This window comes from Platichthys flesus, chromosome 6 (genome assembly GCF_949316205.1).
Source record: "Platichthys flesus chromosome 6, fPlaFle2.1, whole genome shotgun sequence".
NCBI lineage: Eukaryota > Metazoa > Chordata > Actinopteri > Pleuronectiformes > Pleuronectidae > Platichthys > Platichthys flesus.
The window spans coordinates 957,380-976,199 of NC_084950.1; the positions used below are offsets into that span (position 1 = coordinate 957,380).

At 44.4% G+C, this 18,820-nt stretch overlaps 1 protein-coding gene across 1 annotated transcript in view; it reads left to right on the top strand.

The window, feature by feature from the left end:
- The first annotated feature begins 3,309 nt into the window (after positions 1-3,309).
- immp2l (inner mitochondrial membrane peptidase subunit 2) overlaps positions 3,310-18,820 on the top strand; it is a 57,932-nt gene continuing 42,421 nt past the window's right edge. Inside the window, exons 1-3 of the mRNA XM_062389204.1 lie at positions 3,310-3,344; positions 10,540-10,677; positions 14,648-14,751. Of these exons, the coding sequence (XP_062245188.1) occupies positions 10,543-10,677; positions 14,648-14,751 (239 nt within the window). The 5' untranslated portion in view covers positions 3,310-3,344; positions 10,540-10,542. The remainder of the gene's footprint in view (positions 3,345-10,539; positions 10,678-14,647; positions 14,752-18,820) is intronic.

The window sequence follows — 18,820 nt, forward strand, 5'->3', positions numbered from 1 at the left end:
ATTTTATCCCAAACACAGACACACTCATGATAGGAGGGAAATTTAACCCATCTGGTGCAGGACACACAGAGCAGTGAGCGACCATGTACGGCACTCGGGGAGCAGATGTTGGGGGAGTAAGGTGCCATGCTCAGGGGCACTAGACAGGGTAGGGGGAATCCTCTTGGATTTTTGGACAGATCAATCCAGGTTAGTTTTTTTGTTGTTTCTCCGTGGAGTCGAACCAGAGACGAACCAGAGACCTTCTCCGCCCATAGTCCAAGTTTCTGCCACTGGTCCACCGCCTCTCCAGTTCCCTGATCTTCTTTTGGTTTCTCCCGACCCACTTCCCTCCATAAGCTTTCAAAGAGTCTGATCCACTGGCAGCGCTCCCGTTAGGATGCTGAGGATCTCCAGCTTTTCAAAACAACATGTTCAGACTCCTCCTCCTCCTCCTCCTCCTCCTCCTCCTCCTCCTTCTACTCCTCCTCCTCCTCCTCCTCCTCCTCCTCCTCCTCCTCCTCCTCCTCCTCCTCCTCCTCCTCCTCCTCCTCTCTGACGGCCGCTCTCCACTCAGGTCCAACCTGGATGCTGCTGGAGACAAACTGTTGCATAGCAACGGTGAGCTCAGCACCAGAGCTTCTCTTGTTCGGAGAAACTCAAAGATTCATTATGTGGGCAGAGTCGCCCACATGGGTCAGTGTCAGCCAAGAGGGCTCTCATTCCTCTGCTCTCTCTCTCTCTCTCTCTCTCTCTCTCTCTCTCTCTCGCTCTCTCTCGCTCTCTCTCTCTCTCTCTCTCTCTCTCTCTGTCTGTCTCTTGTTCAGTTGTGTTGATGATGTGGACACACACACATCAGTGCTTCTGTCTTTGTGAGGACCCTCACTGACATAATACATTCCACAGCATTCCCCAAAGATAGGACCAGCCGACATGTCCTCACTGCCCCCATCTCACAGTGGACCTCTCTAACATGGATGGAACAAACACACACTGTGAAGCAGCGGCTGCAGAGACACGTGGAATAAAAGAGAAAAGGGACGAAATGTCCCGAAGCTGCAGTCGATTGAACCTCACAGACAATTTAAATGAATATTCTGCTCATGACTGGAGGACGAGTTGTCCAGCACATGTCTCGTTCTTTAAGTCTCAGACACATCAACTCATATTTGTCCTCTTGTGATCAAATATGTTAATTGTTCAGAACCACGAGGACACATGGGGCCCTCAGCTTAACCTGCCAACTCCACTAAAAGACACACAAACAAACACAAAACAACTACAGATGGACACACAGGAATTCAGAATCCCCACAAAGACTCACACACAAAACACACAGAGTCAAAAACAACCTCAAAGAGACACGTCATCCTCAAAAGATTAAAAACTACTGTGAGACAGTAAAATGACCACGGACATGAAAAACATCCACAAAAGCCAAAAGCTGAAAGTTGTATTCACACAGGAAACAAACAGTGGATTCAAACAGCCGCCATTTGTCGATCATCCTGTTTTAATTAATATGACCACTAGAAGGCATCTAACAATAAAAACATAATAGTTAAAACCTGGGGTTAAAGGTTAAACAACATGTTTGAGATCTCATTAGCTCGGCTCGTGCACCACTTTGTTCGACAGATGTTTTATAAATCCACTTTGAACAGTAGCAGACGCTTTAGGAGAATTACTTATTGAATATTGAGCTTTTAACCAGAAATGTTTCCTGTGTCTGGTCCTCATCAGTAATGTTATACAACCTCTCCTCAGCCAACATCATGAACTGGAAACGCTGGTGTGACGGCTGCAGGCTGCAGCTCTGATAATGGTTTCCACATTCCACTTTTAATTAAGCCCTGAAGTAGAGTCCTGACGTGTTATCATAAAAGAGCGACGCCTCCTTTAAAGCTCGGATTGGTTCGAGTTCCAGTTTCTAACTGCTCTTTCCTTCATCTCTCATTGTGCCGCTCGTCTTCTCTCCGGCAGGAACTGGTTCTGATGAAGATTTTCTTCTGTTGATAACGAGTCATCGGTTCCAGAGACGCTGAGTCATTCTGCTGAATAATGAACTCTTTGCTTTAAGTCACCTGACATGTTGTGTCACTAATAAGGATCCTACAGACCATAATAATAATTAAATTGACATTTGATTGGTTGTTAACTATGAAGCATAAAATATGTCATAGTTATAAATCATAAATAAATATAGAAATGAATAATTACTACAGACATGAATGTAAATGAAATGACTATTTCTGTATTTCAGAAAATGTTGTCCTTCGTATTCAACACATTTTCAATATCTTTCTAACAACCTTTTTTTATTACAATAAAAAGAGCCCAAAGAATCATGGATCAGGATTCAGATCTGGACTCAGAGCTTGACCTTGATTCAGAGATGTGTGATAGACTCAGATCTGGACTCAGAGCTGGATTCCGATCTGTCCTTTAACAGCTCTGTGTCCTTGAACGTCTGGTGAATGAGAGAAGCCCCTACTCCATGACTGAAATCTGAGTGTAAAGACGTCAGTGTGAAATTAGAAGATACCTAGAGCGTCCTCCAGGCTCCTACGAGTGGTTCTTGAAGGATGAGGCCGACCCTGCTCATCAGATCCTGTGTGAACCATCAAACAAACACTGGGTCGTCTGAGTCCCGTCACTTTATGACTTCACTGCTTCATCCGAGTCGATTTATCTACAAAGATCAGCTGAGCCTTTCACAGAGATATGTGTTTATTTATACGTTTGCTGATTAAAGCCAATATGAAACATTTATTCTAAAATGCAGAAAAGACATGCATCTATGTTCACGTTCTATGTTTATAAAATATGTTTCATGTTTTATATATTAGGTTTATATGCTTTTGGATCTGCTCTACATGAACACTGAGCTGGATACATTCATTGATGGTTTGACTCTGCACAGAGGAAACAAATATGAGCCTTTTGGGTAATTGATTTGTGAAATCTGACATATTATTTTCCCTTTAAGTGACCGTCCTGTTATTTATGATAGTTTAATATTATGACCATTATGATTATAAATTAATCACTATTTTATTGTAATGTTACGACTTCATCCTCGAAAATTGGACATTTCGCTTGTAATTTTACAATTCTACACTCATAAATATATGATTTATTGTAATATGATCACTGTATATTTGTAAAATTAAGTATATTTTTACATTTCCTACTTGTTCGTGTTCAACAATGATTTTACCCTTGGAAATGTATAACTTTCTGCTTGTAAACTTTATTTCTGTAAATATACTTTTTTCTGTGATTATATCGTTGGAGCAGGCTTTAGGACCCGGGGAGCGACACGTGACGTAGGACAACAACAGGAAGTGGAGCGCACATTGCCGGTAGGTTGTGTGTTCTGTGTGTTAGCTTCAGTAGCTTTAGCTTCAGGGTCACCGGTAACGTTGGGAGTTGAACCGGCAGCTCCTCCCGCTCCTCTGCCGCGTGTGTCCGGTAACATCCGGTACCGGAAGCTCGTTGTGAAAATGAGTCTGTTTGAAAGGTGTCCCCTGCGGTTAGCTTCAGCGGCTAGCAGCTAGCACACCGCTCACAGAGCGGCGGCTTTAAAGGAGACTGAGGTAGAAAGTAATCAAGTACAGAAAGTAATTAAGTACATGTACTCAGTCTTTCATCACACGTGATCAGCGAATAAGAATCGATCAGCTGATCAACTCAAAAGTTACAGACAACAACTGAACCACGTGTTTTCAGCTGCTTGTTGATTCATCATAGATAATAATTAATGTCAAAGTAAAACATGTGAGTCAAATGGAACCAGAGGAGGAGGAATAGTATATTATATCTTATTACCACAATAAGGATTTCAATATTGGTGATAGTACGAAGTTATTCATATTGTAATATAACTATTGTTATTGTGAAAATGTTAAACCTTTATTCAATGTGGTTTTCTCAGTGTTAAATGAACCGTGGTTTTGTCATGTGAAGATTTAGATCTTTTTTCTGTCAATGTGAAATTCAAGTGTTTTGGTTCCAAACTGTTCAAAAGAAGAAAACAAGACATTAAAATCATCTCCTGACCTTTATGATCGTCTGAGTAAACAAGCGAGTGAAAGATAATTGTGGTGTGTTGTTGTGTTGCAGTAAAGAGGTTTTACTGTTGTAAACTGTTGCAGTATGGTAACCTGTGTAGCAGTGTGTGTTTAGCAGTGTGTGAACCTGTGTGTCATGGGGCTGGAGAGTCGTGCTGCTCTCTGGTGTTCAGATCCTAACTCCCCTCCAGCTTCAGTTCTCTGGAACGTTGTTAACCTCTTATCAGAAATATCATCTCTGTGAAGCCGCTCCTCCTCGGGTTCCTGTAGAAGTTTCTCTGAGCCTCGGTGGCTGGTGACAGATCTGTATTTGCTCAGTGGACTCACTTCGCTGACGCCTTCTCGGCTGATTCCAGTTCAGCTCTGGTGGGAGAAAGCTGGGGTTTGTTTTAGTTTGATTTCTGCTGATCACCTCCTCCTGAGTGGCTGCAGAACCACATATGCACATCTTTTCTACATTCTTTATTCTGCAAAATAAAAGCTTCTACATGTACAAACATTAAATTGATTGGACCAATCAGGAGTGCCACTCTTAGGTTTGTTGTGTTTTACAATAACCACAGAGTTCCATACCATTCTGTTTGAATGATGATCAATGATATGTTGTGTCTGTAAAATGCTCATATCGGTTTATACTCATGTCCACATGTAGTGAGACTGTTTGACTTGTAGAACCTGAACTGTCCTCATGTCTCAGCCTGGTCTCTGTCCCTGAGCTGATGACATCATCACTGTGGGCCCAAACGGCCCATCAGGCCTCCAAGGTGAGCGGGGACTTCTGTCCTGTCTCTGCTTCCGTGGCCTAGAAAGACACGTCTAATGTTCTGCATGAGAGACAAATCCCATTTGTGTCCCAGGCAGTGGGGCTGCACCCCCCCCCCCCCCGTCCAGTAATCACCTTAGTTTTGGCTGAGCGAGCACGGTCATGGCCGGCATCGCACTGCACGGCCTAGAGATGAATAAATATTGGGTGATGAGGTTAAAGAGATTATCCAGCAAATGACTTCTTTCAGACAAAGTGCCTGAGACAAAGTCAGAGCAAGGGCCAGACTCACCCAGGAGGTTTCTGTGGCTGCTGAAGTCGGACTCTGTCCAAGACCACGAACAGAAAATGACCTGCTCTGATTCCTGATGTTAAAGTGACCTTTGACCTTTGACCAATGAGTTCAAACTAAAGGTCATTTCAAACTAAGTCAGGATTTTTCATACAAAATTGTCTCAGATCTAAATTAATTCAACCTCATGTTGTGTCAGTTGTAGTCAGACCCTTTAGTCTGTTCTGTCAGTTTTCAGAGCAGGTTTGATTTGCTGCTGTCCTCCTCTCTGCTCTTCTCCATTTTATCTCCTGCCACAGCTTTTTGGAATGAATAGATTAATAAAACCCATCTGACTCAATTTCACAATTTTTACTGAATGACAGATTCAAATACAAATACGATAAATCTGATGTGCAAAGTGTTAAAGGATCAAAGAATATCTAGATAACCTGTATATTTTCTGAGCTGTGTGATGTAACACACTCTGCAGCCTCTAGGGGGACACCATCAGTTCTTTCATGTATATTTTTTCTACGAGGGTCTTCCCGTGTCCCGGCTCCTCTCCGAGCCCCATCAGCAGATCTGTCAGATCTCCTTCTGCAGGTGGCCCCCGTCCTTTAGTTTCTACTACAAAAACATATTATATAATTAGAGTATTAATAAGTGAGCTCGCAGGTGAACAGTTCCCCTGCTTCATGCTAAGCTACGCTAACTGGCGGCTGCTTGAAGAGAGTCTGGTTCTGCACAAACTCTCAGATTCTAAGACTTTTCATTTAATGATTAGAGAACTCGGCTCCATGTTCCGTAAACCTCCTCTAGCAGCAGAACTCTACCTTAATTCCAACTGGCAGCAGTAGCTTGACTGCAGCTGTTTCCATCCGTCACTCTCCCAAGTTTCCATCAAACTTATTTGTGGGTCAGGGCTTTTATCGGGCTGTGCTGCCCCTGCAGATCCCAGGACTGCTGCCGAGGCAGAAGTGGAGCCGGTTTGGGGGAATGTCTCGGCGGCCGGCTGTAATCACTGAGCTGCTGCTGTGCTGCTTCCTGCCCTGTGGATTTATCGCTCTGGAAAACCTTTGGAACGCCAACATTAGTCACCGGCTGAGATGGAGTCTGGCCCAGACACCCAGAAATTCAATTCTAGCAATCGGAGCAAAAACCCACCACAAAATGTCTCTGCTTGATAGTGACTGATGTGCTGACCTGGGGTCTGCTGCGTGGCTCTCGCTCCACAGATATTCATACCTCCTGTATCGGGCTCATCTGAATAAATTGGTTTGTGACCAATCGCTGCTTCAGACACAAGGAGCCCCCCCCAGCAGGTAGAAGCTGGAGCTGTTATTCCTGCTGCAGTCTCATAACCTCCAATAAGTGTTTGTTTATGATAACCTGTCTAGTCCAATGCCACAGCTTGTTCCAGATCTGCGTCTGCACACCGAGCCTCGGTTTGAATACTGATGCTGAGAGAGAGATGAGCTGCATTCACTTGTTTCTCACTCTGTCGACAGTATGAAGGCTTTTCCTGCAGAGTTGATAAAGACCGAACTCACTTCAATGTGCTGGAGGGAAGTCGTCAGCGAGTCGGTCACATCACTGAACACCAGGAAGCAGAGGAATCTTTCATCCCTTCATTATCCCTCCTTCTTATTCCCTTCATTCTCTTCCTCAGGTTTTAAATCGAGACCACATCATTTGTTTCATTGATGAGTTTGGACGATAGGAGAGAGTTTCTCTTCCTCTTCCTGTTTGGCAGAAACAAAATGGAAGAACAAAGTCACATTTAGGCTTTTGTTTTGGCGGGGCTAGGAAGTGAAGGAGTTATTAAAGCTTTGATGGCGTCTAACGTCTCCCTCTGAGTCCCTGCCCACAGTCTTGAGTGATAGAACTGGTGCTGTGCTTGTCTCAGGCCGTCCCACCAGCTGGGAGCATCCCAGTCCGTCTGAGCGCTGTGGGCTCTAGAAGGAAGACGAGGACGTCTCGTGCCGGAGCCAACAAACTGAAATTATGATTCCTGAATCTGCATTGCTCTTTGGTTGCTCATAGAATCAGCTTCAATCCCTGTGCTGTGTAGAATGAGTTTTTAATAAAGCCACCCAGGTGATGAAGTGTAGTTTGGAGGGGTCGTGTGTTCTGACAGGAGCAGAAGGTCCTTCTTCCTTTCAGAGGGACTTGATGAGGAACCTGCTGCGTCAGCCACACGGTTGAAAGGTGCCGACACGAAGCTACAGGAAGGAAACACGGTGGTTTGAACCCGAGTGCCACGAGGTTTTTTATTTTTTTTTTTTATTTGACCTTTATTTAACCAGGAAAGTCCCATTGAGATTAAAAACCTCTTTTTCGAGGGAGTCCTGGCCAAGAGGCAGCAACAAATAACATATGTACACTCACAATATTACACTCACAACATATAAACAGAAATTAAAATGATATAAAAACAATTACAAGTAAATTAAAATTCATAAAAAACATCTACAAGTAGAAGAAGTGGTCTGAAATGCTCTCATCGTAGATTTAAAAGCGTTCAAAGAAATCATTTCGGTTAATTTAAAATCTTTTTGCAGCCAGTTCCATGTGGTGGGAGCAGAGTGGACAAATGCCCTTTTTCCTGATTCAGTGCGGGCCAATGGAACTAACAAAAGCATCTGATTGTTTGAGCGCAGACTGTAAGAAGCAACACTTTTCTCTGTGATTAAATTACAAATATATGATGGCAGTAGCCCAAGCATGGCCTTATAAATAAAAGTGCACCAATGTCCCAGCCTCCTGGTGGACAAAGAGGGCCAACCCACTCGAGAATACAATTCACAGTGATGGGTCAGGGCTCTACAGGTAGTGATAAACCTCAGAGAAGCATGGTAAACAGCATCAATCTTACATAGACATTTAGCTGATGCATTCATATAAATCAAATCTCCATAATCTAAACTGGATAAAAACGTTGCAGTGACAAGCCGCTTTTTCACCTCAAAAGAGAAACAAAATTTGTGCCTGAAGAAGAAGCCCAATTTAAGTTTCAGTTTCTTCACAAGATTTTCAATGTGGGGTTTGAAGGAAAGGGAATCATCAATCAAGACACCAAGATATTTATAGATATGAACCACCTCTATGACATTTCCCTCAAGAGTGGACACTGTGGGGACAGTTTGAGGTACTTTCTTAGAGTTTGAAAACAACATTTGTTTAGTTTTTTCAGTGTTGAGGACTAATTTTAGTTGCAGGAGTGTGTGCTGGACTGCATCAAAAGCTTTCTGCAGAGATTCAACAGCTCTAGCAGAAGTTGATCCAAAACAGTAAATAATTGTGTCATCTGCATAAAAATGCATGTTAGCATCTGACACGTTTGTTCCCAAATCATTAATGTACATAATGAACAACAGGGGTCCTAATGGTACTGTGTTTTTTCCTGAAGCCTGATTGCAGTTTTGAGAGAAGATCATTAAAAGTTAGAAACTCTTTTAACTGATCACACACAAGAGATTCAAGAATTTTTGACAAGGCACACAGATTTGATATTGGCCTGTAGTTGGTTAAAGCTGCTGGATCACCTCCTTTTAATAAGGGGGTAACAAAAGCTGACTTCCAAACAGATGGAATTTCTTTGTTTTCAATTGAGAGATTAAAAAGGATTGTAAGAGGCTGTGCTACAAAATCAGCTGCTATTTTTAAAAAGTAGGGCTCTATTAAGTCAGGTCCAGGGGATTTTCTGCTAGCCAGGTGGTGCAGGAACCACCGAGAGAGAGAGAGGAAACCTGGGAGCTCCTCATCCAGCTTCCTCTGATGATACACTTGTTCACTGAGAGGAGTTATGTGGAAGTGTAATGGCAATATGTTCACGTCAGGGCGGATTGTTCCGGTACAATAGATTTCCTCCCTCCAGCACATGGTGGGTAAGTGATGTCTCACCGAGCCCAGTAGAAGCAGATCCCAGTGGTTAATGGGACGTAACGTTCAGCAGGGCCGGGGACACACTCCACACTGTACACCTGTCTGTGTGTGTCTGTGTGTGTGTGTCACACTCTTTCACTTTCACACAGTTCAGACTCACATCAGTCTGGTGTTTATTTGTTCTGATGAAACCTGAAAATCCAGATGTTACATTTGATTTAATGATCATAACAGTGTCCTCTGTTCAGGCTGATTTCATCTGTAGTGAATTATTATTTCATCATCTAACCAGTTAAATCTGAACTGGTTCCAACATGTCGGCCTCTCCTACGTCTGGTTCAACTCCTGTTTCATCTGGAATCAGCTGAAGAACTGACATCAGGTCAGATGTTGAACTGGATTTGATGTGTTTAAGAATCCAACCTGTCTCTTGTTAATCCACTCTGTTGTGTGTTGAGAAGCTCAGAGACCTGGTGCAGTCACAGACACTTGGCGCCTGCAGAGGAGGAGTGTGTTGAGGGACCGCTCTGCTCTTCTGATGATGTTTCATTTGAAGTGTTGAGATGTGGAGGTAATGGCTGTAGCAGATCTCCTGGGTGAGGTCAGTGTAGATCCAGACGAGGCTGGTAGCTGTGAGCTGGAGGCAGCGGTGCACGGCTGCTGCTGCTGCTCGCTCATTTCACGCCTGTCTGGTCCTCCGGCAGCGCGGCGTGAGAAGCAAAGTGGATGAGAAACCGTCGGGGGGGAACAGGAGTTGTGTGTTTTCATTGTCAAATCTGCAGAGTTGACAGAAGGTTCCTGTGTGTTGTGATAAAGCCCCATCGTGTGTTAGGATGATATGTGAGGCTGCAGTCCACGTTACAGTTCTCTGTGAATAGATTATTATCATCATTTCACAAAATGTGTTTTTACAGTACAGTCACAACAAAGATACAAATACTTAATGAGATTTAAGATTTAATTTCATAGAATATGATTCATTTTACTATTGATGGTGTGTGTATATAATATATGTATTTAATCTTAATCTTTATTAACAGTCAGTAAATTAATTTTAATAGCACTAATTGTTCACGTATCGTAAACATGAAGATGATATGAAACTTCTCTGTCAGATACATTAAGTGGATATGCTTTTATCTTTCTTGCTGATAATTGTGTGTTGGTTTGTCATCAATGTTGTGTCACCTAAACAAACACCAATGCAGTGACAAGGATCTTTACATTTTGGGATTCAACATTGTGGTTGAGTCAGAATATTGAAATAAATGGCAGTAACACGTTTGAAAGATGTAATATCAATTGAAAGAAAAGTAAAAAAAAATCAAAGTTACCTTTAGAAATGTTTTTCTTTGTTGTGTTGTGATTGTGTTATTTTGCAGCACTCGTGTGTTTCACGCTGTGATCTTCTTCCTCTGTGCTGGTCTCTCTCTCCTGCTGCTGTGTCACCCTGCTCTCCCCACAGGGATCGATAAAGTTTAATCAAACTAATCTAACCTGATTGTGTTCACTTCCCTGTGTGTGTTCGCGGCTCTGATGTTGTGGTGTCCTGTGTGTCGGTCCAGGTGATGACCCAGCAGGCGACGGCGCGGTGGCGCTACGTGCGGGCGTTCGTCGGCGGCCTGTTCGTGGCCGTTCCGGTCACCGTCACCTTCCTGGACCGATTGGCCTACGTGGCTCGAGTGGAGGGGGGGTCCATGCAGGTGAGACACGACCACGACGTCCACCTCCACCAATCAGAGCTCAGTGCATCGGCCCTGTGAGAGGGGGGGGAACGGCTCCTGAGATTCCTCATTGTTCGGATTTCTCTCACTTCCTGAACGTTCATATGGAAACGAACAGGAAGGAGTTGGTGACCTTCTGACCTTCTGACCTTCTGACCTTCTGTCTCTTCTGGTCGTGGTCTTCATCCTCCTGCAGCTGCTGGACTTTGCCTCCATGGACCTGCAGAGTCTTTACTTCATGTTTCATTCTGTGTCACATGTCTGGAGGGTTTCCTGAGGCTCAGCTCACTCTCGGCTCTGAAGCCGAATCTTTTATTGAGTTATTAGAATCAATACAAGTTATTTTCGATTCTAAACAGCTTGAGCATCATAGGATTTCAAATGTATAAACTTTGCCAGTTCAACGGTTCCAATCATTTCAGCTGTGAACGTCCGACTGAATCTGTGACTCTCATCTCTCCCGAGCAGCCGAGCGTGGCGAGCTGGATCCAGAAGGTTGTGATGCCGTCAGGGACTCGACTCCATGCTCTCGGGTGAAGCTCAGAATCATAACACAGCTCAGGTCCTTTTGAGATATTTCACATATCATCATAGCAGAGCTGAAGCTGAGGCTTGTTGGGCTGGAAGAGGTCGCTGCTGTGCGGCTGCACAACAAACACACAAACTGAGAACAATCAGTGCATGGCAAAGATTCTGATCTTGAGGAAACTCACATGTGTTCGAAGACAACTGGACTTGTTGAATTTGTGTTTCTACTTTTCCACTTGTACACGTGTGCTGTTGAACATCTGCAGATACCAGGACCTGTGTCACTGAGAATCTTCTCACATCCAACGCTTCTTGAATCCATCTGATTTGAGCCTGATGATTTGGACACCTGGTATTAAATGAGAAATGATTTCATTCACTCTCTTCAGTGTTCAGCGCTGCAGCTCCTCTTTTCAGCCTCTGTCTCAAACACTTGGTTTAGCTATTTAAGACCCGCCCCCTGATGATGCCTAGTCTGCTCTGATTGGTCGGCTGCACAGCTGTGTTGTGATTGCTCAACCACTACAGGGTCCTGCTGGTTTGGAACAGTCACATGTGATAACCATCTACACACATGTTGTATGTGGCTCGACAACACAACGACATTAACACGCGTGTGCAGGACGGTCACAGCGTGTCTGACCAATCAGAGCCTCAGTCTCAGGTGCATCCTCACTGTCCTGGGGTCAGATGGTGGTTGATGAACCATGTCCCACCTGCCCCCCCGCTCCACACACATCATCTTCTGCTGAGAAGTGTTGACCAGTAGTTACACACTCTGCTGCAGGCAACACAACTCCCTCTATTCTCATCCATAAGAAACGTGGAATGCGTGTGTGTTGGGTTTTGACCGAGCTGGTCTCCTGTCATGCAGCTCGTTATCCCTGACATGTTGCATTATGCATAAAACACTCTGCTCTATTTTTAATGAGCATGAATATTAAAACCTTAGTGTGGCTCTTGAGCTTGTGTTGTGTATTCGCTGTGTGCGCCGGGGTCACGAGGACGACCTGTGAGAACATGTGATCATATCTTATAATGAATGGTGGTTGTTGTAGAACAGGAAACCGGTTTGTTAGATGAGAAGTTTACACCGAACATCTGAGTAACTTATTAAAAGCATCAACACGAATATGAACTTTATTCTTTCCTTTAATTCACTGCCACACGGAGTCGGGCTGAAGAGGCTCCTCCCCCCGTCTCTGCTGCCAGTATTAAAAGTTGAAGACACGTTGACCCAGGGCGCGGGGGGGCGCTATCGTCTCTGCTCAACGTCAACATGTCTCATGATGCACTGTGAGGACGTCTGTCGTCTTCATGAAATCAAACCTCACATCTGGGCCCTTTGTCCTGTGACACATGACACATGTGTGTCTGTGGTCAGAGTGGGACAGTGTCCTCAGTTTAAAACTAATTTACTGATAATAATTTAACTATTTGATTAATTCGACATTAAGTCCTGATGTTTAATATTCAGTCAAATACATGTTGTTATAATACAACATGTATATAATAATACAGCAGTAATAAACCTGATGTGATTCCAGCTTCATCATCATCGTTCAAAATGTAGTCTGATCAAATCTGTGTGTGTCGTCATGGTAACTGTTGTATGATGTTATATATGGTTGTGAATATCAGAAGGAAAAATAACAAGACGACAAAATGATAATGATCCTTCTCTCGGCTGAGTTTCATATTTAATTTCACATATTTTCTAAAATACTTTGATGACTGAACAGAGACTAAGACGGAGGAGGCCGAGGTTGATGACCCATACTGCAGTTAGCCACCAGGGGGCAATCAAGACACTTTGGCTCCACTTTCGGGAGCTGTCATGGCGTCCATCTTTATTTACAGTCTTTGAAAATGACTCACAGCTCATCTTCATTTATTCAGTTTGACTGTGAATGTGAATACATGACCAGTAACTTTATCTCTGTGCTAACCAGTGTTTACCTGAGATTAAACCTGGAATACTATTCGGACAAATGTAACTGAGTAGTTTTACAGTACTCTAGTCTCACAGGAGACATTTAAATGAGAAATTCACTCATTACATTTCACGATTTTAACGAACATTGTTATCGAGCTCTGTTAGAAACACAGGTTTTCACTCCGGTTGTTTTCTCTACTTGTTGCCAAGAAGCAGCGATGCATGTGATCCGGTGATGGGGGGTTGTATCACCGGATAGTTAATTTAAATATAAATATAAATAAAGATGGAGGTCATGACAGCTCCCAAAAGTGGAGCCAGAGTGTCTTGATTGCCCCCTGGTGGCTGGCTGCAGGATAGGACATAAACCCTGCCTCCTCCATGTTAGCAAAAAATGTACGTACACGTGGACTCAATGGGCTGAGACATCGTGATTGACGGTTGAGACATCATGATTGACGGCTGAGACACCGTGATTGACGGCTGAGACTGACTTGTGATTGAGACGTCAAGCGCCATGCGATCGCTACTGACTCCAGAAAACAAGATGGTGGCGCCTGTGTCCGAGTCATTTAGCCTCCGGTTGGTGCGATGGGAGGAACCTCTGTCTGTTCAGGGAGGAAGTCAGTGGCTTGACACCAGGACGCTGCTGTAACGACCATGAGGGACGTGATTCTAAACCTTCAGGTCGATGAGCAGCTGAGTGACAGAACGACAGCAGCTGATCAGACTTTTCCTTCTCCAACAGATTTCTAAATACTTTCTTCAGAAAATGTTTGGAAACTTATTTAAATGCAGAAATGTCATCGTCTGTGAAATCTAGAAAATCCTTTTTTTATAATCAGCATTTGTTCAGCAGAGCTCTTTGTCAAACTACTTTCATTTGGATAAAAGGGCAAAACTTTCAGTTGCAGCTCCAGTAAATGTATTTTCATTATCTTTAACTTTTACTCTGAATGTAGTTAAAAGTTGAAGAACTTAAACTAAATGGAAGTGAAACCTCCAGTCATGAAACTCATTTTCTAAATCAAAATGCACAAAATACATCAGGGGAATTAAAATTGGGACCATGAATGATTTTAAAAATCTTTGACAGGACCAAAGATCAATACTTTAAAACAATCCTGGTGCCTAAACTCCAAAAGTCTGTGTGACTTAAATGTTCAAATATAAATAAGGGACATTCTGAACTAATTAAACAGCTGTATTGTTCCGTGTGGACGGAGAAGCTGCTGCACACGCGTGTCCTCGTTCAGCTCGTATGTTCGTATGTTTCCAGACTAACAGTGAAACACGTGAGAGTCGTCGACCTTTTGACCAAAACTATATTCAGGCCGTTTCTTCTGCTCTATTACGCTGAGTCACCACTGCTCGTCCCTCCTGTGTTTGGCCTCATATTCTTCATATTTGCAGTGAGAGGAATGTGTGTGTGTGTGTGGGAATGTGTTCAGATTCATGTAAACTGTGTGTGTGTTTGTTTTTCAGCCGTCCCTGAACCCAGACAGCGGCTTGGACTGCGACATCGTCCTCCTGAACCGCTGGAGCGTGAGGAACTACGAGGTCCAACGAGGGGACATCGTCTCCGTCGTGTGAGTAGCAGTGAGAACACTCAGTGCCGTGAGGACAGGTTATCTGCTGGTGTCTGGTTTGTCATGTCGTTCTGAATCATGTCAGACGACCTCTGGGACGACCTCTGGGACGACCTCTGGGACGACCTGCTCATCATATGATCCCAGCAGAATGCTGATTCCTGATTTGTCCCTCATAGAACAACAAAGTGCTGCTAATAGATGCTCTGTATGAATGTGTGTGTGAATGGGTGAATGTAAAACTGTACTGTAAAGAGCTGTGAGTCAGCAAGACTAGAAAAGTGTTTGACCAGAGTGTTTGATAGGATGAGTCTGTCTCATCTCAGTGACCCATGTGTCAGACCTGTTCTTGAGGGGTTCAGATGTTTGAGAGTTCCCTCGTGGAGGCTCAGGAGAAGCAGCTCCGAACCTGATTCAACCTCTTCACCATCAGGCTGATGAAGACGAGCTGCTGATGGTGAAGGTGCAGAAGGGCAGCGTCTCACAGCTGGACAGTGGAGCTGAAACAGAAAAATGGCGACCCTGGTTCTATAAAGTTCATCTGAGCTCTGCAGCACTTTGACATTTAGATTCAACCTCGTGACCTTTTCAGCTCCTCACCCCTCCTCCCTCTCTCCCCCTCTTTGTCTTCCATCTTAATGCCACCTGTTCACCCTGCAGCCCGGTGGACGAGGCCCTTTCTCCCCGAAGCAGCCGAGTCGTCCACACGTGAAACAGATCTGTATCATCTCTCCTCATTGGGATTCTGTTCAAATCCCCATAAAGCTGCATCCATCATCCACCAAGCATCGGATCGGGGGGGGGGTTCTGGTTATAATTGGCAGTCATTTTAAAGGAAAATTGTTCAAGGGGATAGAGTCCATTAGGTAACATCTTATTCCCAGAACCCCTCTGGTTTCCAGTGTGGGCCGGTAGAGGGACAGATCGGTTCCCTGTGTGTGTGAGTGGGCGAGTTAGAGAGCGAGACAAACACACGGCTGTTTGTCACGCTCTCAGCACAGATCATTACAAGCCTGATTGATTTCATGTTCGGCTGTGAACAGAATCATTTTCCTCTGAGCGGCCTCAGAACGGACTCCTGCAAAGCCTCATCTTCTCTCGGATGGGGAGGAAATGGTTCTTGCGGGTTATAAATTGGTGTCACAGAGATGAGTCGAGTCCCCGCCGCTGCTTGCTTCATGTTTACGTGGAAGTGTGTGATGACAGCCATGTTGGCTCAGCGGGGGATCGGCCTGTCGGTGTTTGCTTCGGGTCAAAGGGCTCAGTAACATCGGCTGCCATCTTTAGCTCGGACTGACTGACTCTCTGCTCAGTGAGTCGAGCAAGGCACTAACAACTGTGATTCTCCCTGAGGAGGCACAGAAGGAAAAGCTCACCCAGAGGTCCTGGACAGAAACCAGTCTGGTGACAGAGACACTGAAGCAACACAACCAGAGACTGAAGCTCCTTCCCTTCAGTTCACTAAGTAGCAGCTGATCTCTGAGCGTGAACTCGTCTGTCGGACAGGATTTTATTTCTCAGTGACATCATGTTTTTGTGTAACTTCACAATGTCTGGATACACATCAGGTAACGTCTGTGTTCTGGGTTTCACACACATGGTTCATCCCTGTTAGGAAACAGGAAACCCTGTGACCCCAGGAAGCAAAAACACAAAACTCACCAAAGTGCGTTTACAACGTTTATATACAAATGACTCAGCTGCTGGGTTTGAACAATCCTAACTCTTACAGTTACATATAACCTCACATGCATCGTCTACAGAACAAATACAAGGATTCACTCTGACCAGAGAATCTGTCTCGTTAAGTTCCATCAGGAGCGTCGGCCGAGTGTCCTAATATCATCCTGATGTTGAGCCTCAGCCAGATGTGAACGATTTAAACTCTGTATCATTTAATGATAGGAAAAGAGAGGAAGTCACCGATTGGCTGCTGTGATCACGTGTTTCACCTCTGACCTCTAACAGCAGACACAGTTCTTAAAGTTTAGAAAACTAAATCAGAGGCTAAGATTCTTAAATATGAATTCATGACATCATCAAACTCCTGCGACTCCTCATTTGAATAGTTTGTGTTGTTCATCACAGACACTTTGTTTGTCTTCTTGTGATCTGGAACCCACACGCCTCCTCCACAAACGTCTCCCGGGATCAGGACAGACGCCAAAACCATGTGTTTAGTTTCTACTTGTTTTTCTTTACTCGTGGTTGTTGTTGTTTGATTTTTCACAAATGCTATAAGACCCTGGGGAGAAGCCAAGAACAAAAAACAGGAGAGGCAATGAAGAGCAAACTGTTCAGGTGAGGAAACATGAGGAACCCTCAGGGCTTCTGAAACCGCCTCAGCCTGAACCAGATGAAGAACAGATGCAAATGACAAGAGGAGGAAAACGAGTAGAAATAACAAGGAGATGAAGTGAGAGGCCTGAAATACACCAGGCCTGTGTTTGTGTGTGTGAGCTGCAAGATGCAGAGTGCATGCTGGGTAATGGAGCTATATTTGATTTAGCTGGAAGAACAGACTTCCCATTGAAATAGATAGTTGGCTCAGTTTGTTAAATGATGTGACTTAGTTTAAATGTTTAAATTTAAATTTTCTTCAGCCTCGCTCTTAAACTCTTTCAGTTCCCGTCTCTTTAAGACTTCCTGTGGAGCCCAGTCTGCTCTGATTGGTCAGCTGGCCGACCCTTTGTTGTGATTGGTCAATTCAGCATTTTTAACGTTAGCTGCCACAGTTGACCTCTGACCTTCTACATTCTCACAAAACAGACTCAATCTAATCAGGCTGGAGTCAAACAGTCTGTTTCTCACAGGGAGGAAGTGAGCGGATCAAGTTGTGCGTCTCAGCTTTGTGTTGATGCAGTCACATAGAAGGTGAAGGAACGACTCAGCACCTCAGGAGCTTGTGAACAAAGAAGTCACTATTTACATGGGGGGGGGGGGGGGGGGTGCTTTGTCCTCTTTCTGAATCACGAGCTCGTCCACCACCGTCTGTTCTCATGATTCTCACAGTGGATTCAAGACCCTGATGTGTCCCATCATCAGTTAATAAGATAATAGATTGTTGAAGGAGACAAACTGGTTTCCTGTCCTCCTGATGGGAGCAGTGGAGCAGTGGAGCAGGATGTGTTGTTGTGGTCCGCCCTCCATGCACGTTTCTCCTCTTTCGGGGATTCATCTCCTTCCTCTGCCGCTCACCAACATCCGAGCCGACAGGGAGTTACTTCCACGTGTGCTGTTTGCTCGTGCATCCGTTTAGCTCCCTCCCATCGCCGCCAGTGGGTTGACATAATGAGGTCACGCTGAAGCTGCCAGAGGGAGCGACTCACTTAGAGGCAGCAGGTGGAGGGAGAAGGAGAAGCAACCAATCAGGGAGCAGCTTGATTTCATATGACATAAATACACACATCCTTTCATTTCATGGCCTGTCTTCTGTCTCTCACTGGGAAGAGGGCGACTGGTTGTGGAGTGTGTGTGTGTGTGTGTGTGTGTGTGTGTGTGTGTGTGTGTGTGTGTGTGGGGGGGGGACAGAATAACAAGAACACAATCAGCTCCACAACAAACTCTCAGGTTCACAGTTTCCCTCAGGCTGCTCGTTAGCTCCTTACTGGTGCTGTTCCATTAGATGATGGGCTGCTACTTCCCTTTAATGAGGGTTTTTGTTCAGGAGATATTTAGTTTTGTTTAGGATAAAAAGCAGTGGTGCACATGTCAGTGTTGTGATTACCCTCTGGACCAGGATTCAAGTCGCTCACCAACTGTTTCTGGTTTGAGACTCGTTAGCTTCACTTCTCCAGACACGAGGGTGGAAGCAGGAGATTCTGAGACCCTCGCTCACATCCACGTGCATCATGTGATCTGTCATCTCCATCGTGACTGAAGCTCTCTGAAGTCTGTGTGTGTCTCTTACTGAGCACATTGAGTCAGACGCGTTAATTATTCTGTTTGTTTTCCAAAAATCACCGTTGGACATTAAGTGGAGAAATGAGGAGGATTTTGTTTCCTCTCACTTCTTGAAAAACAACCCGACAGCATCAGTGCAGCAGAATGTGGGACCAGCTCTAACTGG